The following is a 14,707-nucleotide window of genomic DNA, read 5'->3' on the forward strand; positions in this document are numbered from 1 at the left end:
TGTAAAACTGTGATTATTGAATAGAGAGTTTAATTTATAATTTGCTGGTGTACAGATATATGATTTACAATGTCACACTTACATGAATGTCTTCTATGTTTCTGACAAGATACAGAAGCACATTTATTGACCACCTGTTCATAAAAATGTTTAATGGAATGTCAAGTGAATGTTAATCAGTCGCACCCTAATAATGTTTCTTACATTTGGCTCTCTAATGCATAATTTGCTGGAAAAATTAACGTCATGATGATGATGATGATTATGATTCAAATTAAATTATTGTAACAATTGCATGCTGTACTGTAGCTTACATCACAAATAGATAAAGCTAATTAGCTACTACTAGTGGCTACTGTACTGTAGGTGGCGCACTATTCATCGTCAAGATTAGTTTGACTCATCCATGCTGAAGATGGCCACAATTTCATAGCTTGCTCTTTCTGATGTTTTACGATTTTTTAACAATAAATCTACGCAAACTATTTTTTCCGTGGCAACTTTAAAACAGCTAGTTTGTTTTTACTTTTTTTCTCTCCTCAATCTAGTAGTACTGTAAAATATTTTTATTTTAGATTATTTCTAAAAACAAAGATTGCTACACAAACTATTTTTTTCCGTTGCAACTTTAAAACAGCTAGTGTGTTTTTACTTTTTTTCTCTCCTCAATCTAGTACTATAAAATATTTTTATTTTAAGTTCTTTCTAAAAACAAAGATTGTACCGTATGTAATGTACACTACTGTACATGTGACGTTTTATCCCTTGATGTAAAATGTCAATTCATACACTGTTTTATTTTCTGAAAATTTGATATTTTTAATTAAACCTTTTGGTATATTATACTAATAGGTTTTTAAACAGGCTTTAGCCCCCACCTCCTCCTAAAAATTTAACTTTTTAAAATAAAATAATGACTATTTTTATTTTTCTGCAACCTGACGGATCGTTTTTAGTATTTATGAAATATTTAGCCCCTTAATCTGTGATGCTGGATCCGTCCCTGGTTTTATTCATAACAAGGATTCTATATAAACAAATTGTTTTTGTTTGTTTCAACAATATTCAATGTTTATGGAAAAGTTTTTAAAATGCAAGTTATTCATTCATAAAAAGAGCAACAACCTCTCAAAATGATCCTTGACAAATGTTTCAGATTTCACATAATGACATCATGAATGCTATTATGGTTCCGTTTAAAGTCCAAAAGCATGTCATTCCTGGAAAAGAACACTTCCCATGATAGTTAATTATACACATCGGTTGTTACATCCGCAAGGAAGTGGAAATTTTATAACAAAAATCAACACACAAACAGCATGGAGACATCCTTGCTTGGGGTGCAATTGCGTTTTTTTTTACAAAATGATGTGTGGCACGCAATTCATATTTAAATATTTGGGGTTTTTTTGTACTGTTTATGTAAGATAATATTATGTATTAGAAATAACACTGTCCCCCTGAAAAAAAAAGATTTGAAAATGAAAACTCAATGGGTATTTTTAAAATTTATTTGTTCATGTTGTCTTTTTTTTAATCATTATTCAAGTTAATTTTTTTGGGGGAGTTGTGGGAAGGGGGGCAGCAGGGATTATTTGATTCAAACAACAAAATTACCAATTCAAAGTTGTTTTTTTTATTCATCTTTATTTTCATGTTTTGGTGGGCAATATATCTTTAAGGAATAAAATTATCTTAATGCAATTATTTGGAATTGATTATATTTAAAAGTATGGGTCAACAAAATTTGGGTCAAATTAAAATTTTCATGCGAATAAAATCATAATTGGAATTTCCTTGAATGTAACCATCCTTAAAACAAGGCATTAATAAGATGACACAAAAACTGTTATTGAGTCAAATTAAGAATTCCTAGAACAGTGTTAAAGGTCTGTCTACACCAAACAAATTTGGTAGTGATATGGCCAAATATGGTAGTGATATGACACCATCATGTCCATATATAGGCACATCACATTAAGTTTGATAGTGTGGACAGAGGTTTAACCAGATATTTCTCTGCGACATTATACTGTATATATATATTTCACACTCTATTAATAATAATTAGCTTTATTTCCAAGTTCATAGATCTGAACAACTTCAATTTCCTGTTTGCATAATAATAGTATCTTCTTCAATGTCACATAAATATAGGTCACATTCACTTGTACCTTATATACCAACTTTTTAATATTGAAAAAAACCTTGATCAATCAGCTGTCATACCATAAAACATCAATATCAATCTACACTGTACACTTTTGATTTATATACTGTACAGTATTAACCAGTGTTACACAATACAATTTTAATTATTATATAACGCCTAAATAAATTCCTGACATTTGATTGGATGATTATGGGTCACATGGCGTGCAAAAGTATGTGTTCGTGTATGAAATAAACAATCTTATCGCGTTTGGAAATATTTTTTTTTAAACTGTTGCTTTTGAAATACAACAGCGCTGCCTATTTTGTACTTTGCAAAGATTCAGTGTTTTTTCATCATTCACCTCATGTCATTTTTGTACCATTACACTCATAAACATTCATTATTGTATATTAATAATTATTACAATTTATTAAAACGATAACATTATGTTTATATCTCAAAAATGAGATTTTCCTATTTAAATATGATTTCCTAATATTTCAAGGAAGCAGTTAATTTTTTAATTAACATATTAACATATTTGGAATGCTCAATAAAAATATACTGTACCACAGTATGCTATTTAGTTATCAAAATAATTGATATGCAATGTTACAGTCTATAAATATTATGCAAGTTATGATGTAAACAATTCTTGAAAGGCATGTCATTACAAGTTGAATACACATTGTTCAATCATCAGGTTTATATTGTGCATTTTTAAATAATAATCGTTTTATACAACAACAAAAATCATGTATGTAAAAACTAACAAAAATTACTATGTTAGAACAAATGTGTATAAATTAATATACAGTATTTATATGAAAATGTATATTATGGAAATAAAAGTGGGATGAACTCACATAAGACAAAAAAAAATAATTTTATAGCTCAACTGAATAATTTAAATTCCATTTTTATTTCAAAACTATGCAACACCCTTCCAATTTGTTGGTAACTCGATATAATTGGCAGTAAAGTAGTAAAAAAAAAACACTATTGGAATTAGTAACTTTTTTTTTGTTATATAACGCCCCTTGATATTCTTGATATAACCCTGGAACGTCCCTCAAATGGACTAGAGTGTCGCAATGTCAGGTGGCACATGCTGTTGTTTAAAATTGTATCATTTTTGAGAGTTCATTTGTTTAAACAGGAAACTTTAATTTAAATTGGTATTGTTCTGTTAACCTAAGTGAAGGTTAAACCTTGCGCTTTATGTAACATCCATAAGCATGTATGTAAGGTAGATGCTCCGCACCAAATAGCTCAGTTTGTTGACCCAGTGCCTGCTGCAACACTAAATGAGTCACATCCTGACGAACCTGCAACAATGATGGAGGAGTAGGCCTACAAGAAGGTGCTTCATAGCAACATGTGTTAACAGCTATTGTGAATCACCCGTTTCAGGCCCTATCCAACTACAATACGTTCAACTGTACTTGTTTTAAAACGTCAAAGTTTATTAACTGCGTTATTGTTTTGAGTGGGTCAACATTCAAGTGTTTGCCATTTACCAAAGTACACTGTAACATTTTCTACATCTTGCTTAATTTGCTTCATATTTTGATATATAAATTTCTTTAATTTTCCATCTTTAAAGCTGACAATATTTCTTCACTTTCTTCAAAATCTGTAAAAACAATATTGCCTTTTTATTAATAATTTGATACATTTTAGTATTTTACAGAAATAACCTTATTTTACATTTGAAATATTTACTATTTTGGAGCGATTTCAACATCTGTGAAAAAATAAAATAAGATATAAATCTACCATACTACAGTACTTGAATATAACTAGCATGCAGAATTCATATTGTTCTATTTTGTACAATATTGTATAAAAGGGTAAATTTAAGATTATGTCCGTTCACCCATCACCACCTTGAATTTACAAAATCACCTTATCAAATTTGACAGAAAGTAATTATGGCAACTAACCAGGGAAATCTCCCTGAACTAACATATATAAAAGTTGAAGGAGGGGTAAATGACCTTGATCAGTATATTCCTGACCACCCAAGCTGTTTCTATTTAATATAATATAGCAGTTAGGCTCCACAAGTCTTAATCTTAAACAAGGTTGCTTTAGTTTATGACCCTGGACGTGATAACATTCCCCCTGCAGCAGCAGCAAGAGTGAAACAATGCATTCACAAGGTCATCAACTTCTTCAACTTGGCTCACACATCATTTTCTTGAGAAAAATAGTTCTGAATGTTTTGATTTTATATTAATAAATTCATTTAGAAAATATTAATACTTTAATGATTATTAATTGAAAGTGTCATTTGTAATAGGTGTACATTTGAAAATATATAAAATTCTTCGACAAAAAAAAATAAAGAATTAGGCCTATCGTATTACTAACACTCCCTAACTTAGGCTAGATGCGGTCACAAGACTTTGATATATTTCATTGTTAATGCAATCTGAATATTGTACTGTATTTCCTCCGCTAAATTAGCAAATTTCACAAATAGGCATCTCGGGAATACTGTATACTTGGTAATGTATACGGGTATACAATAGATTCAATCCTTTGGACACCCCCATTTATTCAAAATGTATTCATTTTGTAGACTTCATCAAAGGAAAGAGCAGGAGTTATGTTGTCATTTTAAAATCCCCCTTTTTTGCTATATTGAGAAAAACTGTGATTTAATTACACTTTTTTTAAGGGTTTTATTCTAATTAATATATTTGATTAATTAAAGCATTTACATAGTAATTGTTTCCTTAAACGTTAGCATTAATACATTGTCCTTGAAAATAATATTCAATTTGTACAGCAGGTTGATTCGTAACCTTGATCATAATTTCGCTAGAGATAATTCGTGCCCTAGAAAATGATTTTCATAATTGTCTTCAGTGTCATTTGGCAAACGATCCATAATTCCATGTATTTATAATTTTATTATGATTTGACTGAAAGTAAAGTGTAGTTTCTACAAATAAGGCAAGATCATTTTAGATGTTAATATAAAGCTCTCTGTACACTATCAAACTTGTGACAAAAAATGTGATGTGCCCATGGATATGATGATGTCATATTACTACCATATTTGGGTACATCACACTTATTTTGTCAAACTAGTTTGATAATGTAGACAGAGCTTTCGTCTTATTTACTATAGATCATAGGCAGACCTAAGGGGTACCTACTTTAGTTAGGCTGAGCCCTAATTGTAGATGCAGATATTACAATACAAACAATAGGACTTTAGGTGAAATTCAGCGCTTAATTTCACAATTTCCCAACACACACTCCCCCCCTCCCCTCCCCCATCTTATTTAAAATCCTGGGTCTAATGCTGCAGATATTTTAAATTGATTTTAATTAGTTACGTACGTCATAACTTAAAGATCATGATATTAAACAAGTCATTGTGTTATTGGGGAATAGGAATGGGGTCAGGTATGTTAGTGACTTCATCCACCTCGACCCAACATCTGCATCTTGGGTACAATTCATAGATATTAATCTCTACAAGTTATTAAATCCATGTTGGCAACACTAGTCCATTAATGAAGAATTTCTATTTTGGAATTCCCTATAGAGTCCTCTTTAAATTACAATATCTTATTATAGAGGGCAGTATTCGAACCTCATTCTGTGTTAAACTATTCCATCTGTTGATATAAATGGTGCCCTAGTTTTGTGACCCATAACTGACCAGTTTAAAGATATGCTTTAATTTTCTTTACACATCAAAATCGCAAAGTAATTATTACTGTAGCAGAGGTTATAGTCGCATTGAACATTTTTCATTTTGTTTTAAGTACTGTTTTGGAGTGTAGATTCAGTTACCAGGTGACAACTTATGAAAGTTTGTAAATGTTGATTTAAAAAAGTGCATACAAGGAAAGAATCCTCATATATCTAAAAACAATATATATCTAACATCAGTTTTATAGTTTCAATAAATTTTACAAGAGCACTTTAGACTACGATAGCTTCCCGATGGTACTATTATGCGTATTGAATAATTACTAGCGATAAAGAACATAGAGGAAGTGAAGAGAGGTAACCTCCTTCCGACCAACGTTTCACATCTGTTAAATTGACGATTATTATTGCTAGAACATCCAGCGATTGTCCGTTTGTACTTAACCTATAGTATAGGATACTATTACTAGTATTGTGAAGTACTTTGGCATGATTTCATTTGAAAGGGAAAGTCCCTTTATAGCTTCCTACTGCTATGGCTTCATACAATTTAGCTTCAGCTACTGTATCATCAAATGTTTCTTGTATGCTTTGAATACCAGGACTAACATTTGATTGGTTGGTTTGAATACCAGGACTAACATTTGATTGGTTGGTTTGAATACCAGGACTAAGATTTGATTGGTTGGTTTGAATACCAAGACTAACATTTGATTGGTTAACAATATTTATAATATTTATTCGGCAAAAGTTTTTAAAAGTAGGTTTTACATTTCATCTTGCCAGGAGCAAGTAATATGCATGAACCCAAACAGAAAACTGCTCTGAGGGCTCCAGTGTAATAGGTTAAAGCCTATGAACCAAACATTTTAGTTGGTTTGAATACCAGGACTGACGTTTAATTGCTTGATTTGAACTTACTATCACTGACTAAAAAGTGTACTTTTTATAATAGAATAATATACTCCACACATCTATTGTTGCCCAATGCATACAAATACTAATAATTGCTACTAGTACTATTCTTATTTCATTTTGTGCATATAACTTATTACTGTATATTTAACTATTTGTAAAGTAATTATGGAAAATACAAATGTTACAAGAATACTAATAATACATAGAAATGACAGTGTGTGTAAATAATGTTTAGAATCTAAATTCATAAAAATATTAAAGTGTTTGCACTTTTACTGAAATAGAAATGCACTCAACTTTATGTTAGGTTAAGCCATCTTTATAACTTTATTAGTAATGTTAAAACATATGGAATTTGCAGGGGTGTTTTATTCAAAATATTGGAATGCCATAATAGAATACACTGTACATTGCTGCACCTTCTATGTTCAATTCTTTATTATATTCATCTATTATAAATTTATCATCTATAAATTTATATTCTGTCTGTTGTTTTTATACCATGAGTACGTTCAACCAAATGAATGCATCATAGTCTTTAGACTATGAGTCAGAAAAATATTGTATTCAAATTTATTTTGTGCCTAGGTTTACCTGGATAAACCAACAATGACCATAATATCCCCAAAGAGAGAAATGCATGGAACACAGAATAATTCATTTGAACACCCCTATTTCTTACACTATTAATATTATTTGTTATTGTTAATAAAGTACAATAATATGTTACTGTCATGTTACTTTATGATAGTATAAAATAAAGTTGATAATTCAGGTTTATGATAATTTAAATGAACTACATCGTTGTTTACAGGTGGGTCTGTGCTTAATGGGCATGGTGCAGTAGACAGTTTTGCAGCTCGAGGAGTGTTTACAGCGACAGAACTACGGCGGGCAACAAGACGTAAGTACTAATTTGTAAACAAATATTTGTTAAATGCGTTTTCAGAATTGTTAGTTATTGTTTTTGTGTACTGGACCGCATTTAGTTGTGTTCATCCAACCAATTTTGGGACCTCATTCTAAAGCTCAGTCTACACTATCAAACTAGTTTGACAAAAAAGTGTGATGTACCCAAATATGGTAGTGACATGACATCCATATATGGGCGCATCACATTTTTTTGTCACATAAAGTTTGATAGTGTAGGCAGAGTTTTAGGCTTACTAAACTTGTGTTCACCTGAAATCAATTTTTGGACCTCATTGCTTGGTTTTGTGAAAAGTTTTTAAAGAAAAGATCTCTTGCTTCCTTTAACACATGCTGTATTATTTATTTTCTATGAAGATGATTGGATATGACTAAATCTCTGAAAATTGTCAAAAAATTGTTGTAACTGGGATAATCGGTCGAGCATGATAACTTTGGCCAAGAATGATAGCCATTTTGTACAAGTTACAATGACCCCTCTTGTTAGGTGTCGCCATCTTACTATTGGTATCGTGGGGCTAAGTAACAAACACGGTTCAAGAAGTTCATTGTCCTAGGATCATATGTGACTATGTCATGTTCAAATTATGATATGCCAACAAATTGTCCATTCTTTTGTCATTTGAATTGTACCAAAAACAGATGTTATTGGATCCAGATAGCAACAATTGGAAGGTAGTGGCGTTCAGAGTGCATGTGCTCCCCTGAGACCTGCAACCCTTGCTGCATTCTGTTCTAACTCTGTTCATAATTTCATTGCGTTTTATTTGGCATCAATTTTGTTTCAAAGTAGGGATTCATGTTTTATGTTATCATGTGTGTTGGCAAGAGATTAGGGTTAATAGTTCTTCTTGTTTTTTAAAAACTTTAATGTTGTGTTTTACCAGCTTGAATATAAATTTAGATATTTTATCGCAACTCTAAATGATGCAACTTCAGCATTAACCTTGTAACTCCAAAGATTGCAAACGTAGTGCTATTCTTGCATCTCCAAAGGTTGCAAACTTCCTCCAATAGAATTATAAATCATAAACATATTAAATTGTTTTTTATTTATTTATAATAATTACAGTTGTTACTAATCCTGATTTCACATGACAAACTTGTTAAACATTAAAACTAAAGCTTGGTTCCCACTTGCGACGCAATGTAACATAAGCAAATGCCCTTCCAATAATTGTTTTTGCCCCCGCCTGCGTGAAATCAAACCTGAGATTTTTGCAGCACTGTTGCGTCGTCGGTTCCCACTTATGATTACGCAATACATCACGTTGCGTCAATACGTCGCTGTGTTGCGTTCTAGTGGGAACCACACTTAAATTATTCTCAAATTTTAAATACACCTTAGACTTTTAGTAGCTACATCATAGAACACTTAAGACCTAAATTAGCATCATTAAGATCAAATATGTTTTAGATTGCAACCTTTATTCTCAGGCATCAGTGTGGAAAACATATTAAATCTCGGCTTAAAATGGTGCTGCTAAATTAGGATCGGAGCTCCATTTACCCTTTGTGTTAAAAGTCCTATTGTTCATTAAATAACTCTTTTCAATTAAAATGGAGTTTATAAATACCTGATTTTTTCTAATAGAGTAGTCATATACAATCATTGAAAATAAAAATTCTACATTACTTGTAACATACTCTTTCTATTAGAAGTGTTGGCCTACTGTACTATAGTATAAATTCTTCTTTGTCTATCACACAAAAAATACACATTTGTTCCCGTAGATAGATTGTTTGTTATTGTTTATACAGTATCCCCCTCCTTTTGAATACCCTTATTCAAGGGACACTAATTTTAAAGGACACATTCCTGTATAGTAAAACTATGGCCAACCCCTATTCAAGTGACACCTCTATTAAGAAAACACTGAAGGTGTCCCATTAATAGGGGCTTTACTGTAATTTGTTTCTGCTGTTTTTATATATTTTTTTAAACAATACATCCATATAATACAACACAGTTATACATAGCATCTATATCACTTCTTATTTAGCACCAATCTGTAATAGAGCCATCGTCGAACATGTGTAAGTTCGCTATTAAGAAAACACTGTTGGGCCTTAAAAGGGGTTCTACTATAATTTGTTTCTGCTGTTTTTATATATTTGTAAACAATACAAAATGCAATACAGTTATAGCATCTACCACTTCTTTTTCTTATTTAGCACCAATCTGTAACGGAGCCAACGTAACTGGTTTAAGTTTCCCAGGGGACCTTGACAGTCCGAACATGTGTCAGTTCTCTAGTTCATTCCCGGGAGTAGCACACCCTATAAACCTCCGGAGAACGCCAATGTCACAGGCCCAACCGCAACCTATGAAACGACAGAAGAGAATCTCCAGTAGCATGGATGATGATATCGATAGTGTCGGCGAAGAAAAGATCTACGGTCATTCCCCTGCCTCCGTCAGCAGTCACTCGTCTGGTTGGCATAGCGACATTGATCCCGCCGGTAAGAAATGAAATGTTTTAATCATTTTCGAGTCATGTGGGATTCTGAAAGTTAAATTCAATTTCAAGTTCCTGTCATTTATACTATATTTACTGAATTATCGAATCTTTAATATTGTTATCAAACATTAGTCATGTGATCGCCCTCTAAACTTACCATCCAATGAATGCTTAGTATCAAGTAAGATTGTCTGTTGCTTCGTAAGGTTTAGCCAATCAGACGTTTGCTGTATAAGTACTTAGTACCTGTGGGTATTGAATGGAGACGTTAAACTAAATTAATTATAATCGTTTGAATTGATTGATTTTGAAGTTGTATTGTTTTTAAATCGGAGCAGACATGAATGACCGTTGATAGTTGTCTTTAAATAATTCATTCTCACTCTTTATTATATTATTGTAAACTATATAAATGCATTATTATATTATTACTTATTTTATTCTGACTCTTCAATGTAAAAATAACTATCCCTATCTCCTGTATTTCTTCCTAAGAAAACAAAAATAAGTACAGTCAGCATTCATGGGGGTTTTCCTTTCACATTACACATTTAAACGCAATAGATAGTTAAGACAGTATTTTTGTGATTTCAATTTGCTATGTCACCAGGTTTGCTCTTTTTAAATGATGATAATAAATTATAGAGTACAGAAGCAATATATTATTTTGAAATGAGTTATTTGGTCTATTTTCTATTTTGAAATAATTAGTTTTATTTCAAGTTATTAATATTTACTGTCTTTTTCTGTTAAAGGTCAAAGTCCGGGTGCAGTGCCGTCACCAAATATTATCCACTCCAACAAGGTAAAAATCTCAGAGAAGGGCAGCAACTTTACAAATACGATTTCGCCGACCAATGGAATGGCAGCGTTACTGAAGGTTCAACCAAAACTGGAGCCAAATCTAGTAGGATCATTTAGAAGTTGTGCTAATGAAAGTGATCTGAGAGGTGAGTAAAGCTTTAATTGTACCTAGTGATCTGAGAGGTGAGTAAAGCTTTAATTGTACCTAGTGATCTGTCTATCACAAGGTGAGTAAAGCTTTAATTGTACCTAGTGATCTGTCTTCACAAGGTGAGTGATCTGTCCTCACAAGGTGAGTAAAGCTTTAATTGTACCTAGTGATCTGTCCTCACAAGGTGAGTAAAGCTTTAATTGTACCTAGTGATCTGTCCTCACAAGGTGAGTAAAGCTTTAATTGTACCTAGTGATCTGTCCTCACAAGGTGAGTGATCTGTCCTCACAAGGTGAGTAAAGCTTTAATTGTACCTAGTGATCTGTCCTCACAAGGTGAGTAAAGCTTTAATTGTACCTAGTGATCTGTCCTCACAAGGTGAGTGATCTGTCCTCACAAGGTGAGTAAAGCTTTAATTGTACCTAGTGATCTGTCCTCACAAGGTGAGTAAAGCTTTAATAATACCTAGTGATTTTGTCATCACTAGATGCGTAAAGACCTAGTCAACTTGTACCTAGTTGTCATCACTAGGTGAGTAAGGGTTGTTATGCTTTCGTTTGCAACTGAAGTGTCACCGATTTGGGCAATCATCTGGTATGCAGGAGTAAATCTGATTGGTTTGAGGTCAAAATCGTTGATGCATGACTTCCGTATTGTAAGCGTCGTTTAATCTTGTACCCGTGTCATAAGAGGTGGTTCAGACCTATGGAGTTGTACTCCTCATATTATTCGAAAGCATAATTCTGTAGGTCTGAGCAGGCCCTATGCCTAGTCTCATACTTCACTGGTAAAGAGTACTCTTATCTATAAGTATCACAATCTTCACTGTATGATTGCTTCACTGTGACATTTCTTTTCCTTCCTTTAACTTAAGTTCAAAATTGTGAATTAAGAAGATTATAATAATTTATTGTTTAAAAAAATTAAAATTACACTGCTCTCTTTAAATATAAGCTAAAATATTTTGTTTTTTGCTTGCATTTCAGTGGCCACATCACTTTATCCGCTCAACCAGTCTGACTTCTTCGGCACTCACTCTCGTTTACAGGGCAACAATTTAACAGATTTTGTACAGTATGTTTGTGATCAGGAAACTAATAACCAGGTATGTTTATCTATTCAGTTCATCATCACTTTCATCTTACCTCATTTAGGCTTTCCTTAGCTGTCTAATTATACTCCTATGTAGTTTTTAAAGACACATAACCATGACTATACTAGTCTACATTCAGCAATGTTATACTCTGATTCACAATGTCTTGCCAAAGTCTTTTCTCTCAGAATTTAGCATAAATTAAGGGTTGGGGTTATAATTGAGCATAATATTAATAATATAATAATAAAGATTTCTAGAGCGCACCTCGCCACCAAAGGTGCTCAAGGCGCTTAATTTTACTGATTTACAATATGTTGGTCCATATTGAGTTTATTTTTATGATCAAGGAGTTGACCAGCTTAATAGTAAGCGTTCCATTCGGGACGGTAGACGAAGAAGATGGTCATTTAACATACTGTGTTCCGTCCAGACTATACAACCGTTATAGTCTGCTATGTTAACTTCTTCATCATGAAAACTTGCCAATATGTAAATGGTAATTATTGTGGTTTGAACCTCATATTACAAAGTCCAATTTTAATTTCAAATTTGTAGAAGAATATTAAATTTTACTTATTTTGTTGCCAACAGCATGGTATTACAGGTAATGCAAATGCAAAGATTGCCGGTTTTATTCCTGCCACAATGTTACCCCCTCCACCACCGCCACCTATGGCCCGACCAGTTGCTATAGCAACGTCAATTGGTCAAACAGGAGTGTTATCAATGTCAAACCCATCGATTGGAAACACACCAGGTTAGTTAAACTTTTTAATTAATTAATTTTGATTAGTTACTTTTTATATTGTTAATGTGATTGTATTTATTGTTAACAAGCATATTAATTTTCCATTAGTGGACAAATAATTGAATTTAATTGTTCATTTCATGTATTTATTCGACATCATGTCCTGGGACCCCAAAAGCAACAGTCGCCATAACATGATATGTCTGGGGCCCCAGAAGAACATAACTACATAAAATTAAAAATCAAAATACATTTCAAAAAATAGGAAGATTGAATTATTCATTAAACCATTAAATTGAGGTAGTTACTATTGATATTATAACTGAATTTTTACCATTTTGATAGGAACAACAAGCGTAGTGAGTGCTTGTCCAACGACACCACCGGGCAGAAGTGTCATGCACAGTCCGTTCACCGTCTTACACAGGCCAGAGAACACCATGTTATACACACAACAACAGGTAAATATCCTTATTGAAATACTTTGGTTCGAGTGAGTGAGCGGTTAAGACAGTGCAACCGTAATTACGTAGCCATAACATCGGCAAGGTTTCGAGGCTCACTCACTCTATAGTTCTGATGGTAGAATAAGTCTTCTCAGATAAGGACAATAAACTGTAGGTCCAGTGTACACATCTGCAGCTCATGTGCACTTTAAAGAACCTAGTACATCTTTCGAGATGAGTAGGGAGTTATCCCGGTATACTAGTACACACACAGCCATCATAACTGGGTCCTCTGGGAGACCAGTCTTTGAAGGGGTCACCGGTGTACAAGTACATCACAACCACTGATCATAACTGGGCCCTCTGGGAGACCAGTCTTTGACTGAAAAAGTTACCCAGTATAAATAAATAACAAATTTAGAATTCTTAAATTTTAAGCTATCCTTGGTGACCAGTTGCAGGGGGTTTTGAGAGCCTTGCAAAATAATAATATTCTACTTCAGTCGTTTATTGACCAAATGTCACTTGAACCTTTTAGAGGTTTGATTCCAGGCAGTAATCTGGGGCCTGTGTGTCCGTAAACTTCTTAAATTTCATCATATTCTTAATGTACCTCATTTTCACATCACAAAGGTCAAATACTTGGTTGTAAAACAATTGCTCTTTTTGTTTTAAAGCAGTTGTTATCATACCCAAATATAAGCCCAGTGAATATCAGCCCAACAACATTCAGTCCGACTACATTTAGTCTTCTCACTTCACCTGTGGCCACACCAAGAACTACACCAAGATCAACGCCGATACCCAGGTGGACAACGCCGCTGATATCGTTGGATGAGAATGCAGATTACGCAATGTTAGCAGGTATGTAGCTCTAGTTTGTGTGGTAAAGAAGACAGTATTGTCCTTGGTATTGTTCATGTTTCTTAAGCTCTGTCTACACTATCAAATTTGTTGTGACGACAAAAAATGTGATGTGCCCATATATGGACATGATGATATTTGGGCACATCACACTTTTTTTTGTCAACTAGTTTGATAGTGTAGACAGAGCTTTAACAAGAGAGGTGACAAAGTAACATCATGTCTTTATTGCTTGAACTATAAAATATGTAATCAAGATCTCCATTCTGTATAGTCCTTGACATAATCTAAAGCTCTGTCTACACTATCAAACTTTATGTTGTGATGTGCCCATATATGGACATGATTATGTCATATCACTACCATATTTAATCATAACACACTTTTTGTCACATACTTTGATAGTATGTGTGATATTTTGTTTGTGGTTGTTCATTGTGTTTAAGAATAAGTCTACT

General features: G+C 32.9%; 2 protein-coding genes across 7 annotated transcripts in view; one reads left to right on the top strand and one right to left on the bottom strand.

Annotated features, from left to right (window-relative positions):
- LOC144844236 (DNA repair and recombination protein RAD54-like) overlaps positions 1–14,707 on the bottom strand; it is a 172,400-nt gene that overhangs the window by 39,626 nt on the left and 118,067 nt on the right. The window lies entirely within an intron of this gene.
- LOC144844238 (nuclear factor 1 A-type-like) overlaps positions 1–14,707 on the top strand; it is a 30,162-nt gene that overhangs the window by 9,496 nt on the left and 5,959 nt on the right. For 4 of the 6 annotated variants that reach the window (XM_078701036.1, XM_078701038.1, XM_078701039.1 and 1 more), the window contains 7 exons: positions 7,563–7,652; positions 9,854–10,141; positions 10,896–11,090; positions 12,082–12,200; positions 12,783–12,948; positions 13,285–13,400; positions 14,063–14,249. In XM_078701036.1, the coding sequence (XP_078557162.1) occupies positions 7,563–7,652; positions 9,854–10,141; positions 10,896–11,090; positions 12,082–12,200; positions 12,783–12,948; positions 13,285–13,400; positions 14,063–14,249 (1,161 nt within the window). The remainder of the gene's footprint in view (positions 1–7,562; positions 7,653–9,853; positions 10,142–10,895; positions 11,091–12,081; positions 12,201–12,782; positions 12,949–13,284; positions 13,401–14,062; positions 14,250–14,707) is intronic. The other 2 variants (XM_078701037.1, XM_078701041.1) reach the window with 1 other exon arrangement.

This window comes from Antedon bifida, chromosome 6, assembly GCF_963402885.1.
Source record: "Antedon bifida chromosome 6, ecAntBifi1.1, whole genome shotgun sequence".
In the NCBI taxonomy this organism is placed as follows: Eukaryota; Metazoa; Echinodermata; class Crinoidea; order Comatulida; family Antedonidae; genus Antedon; species Antedon bifida.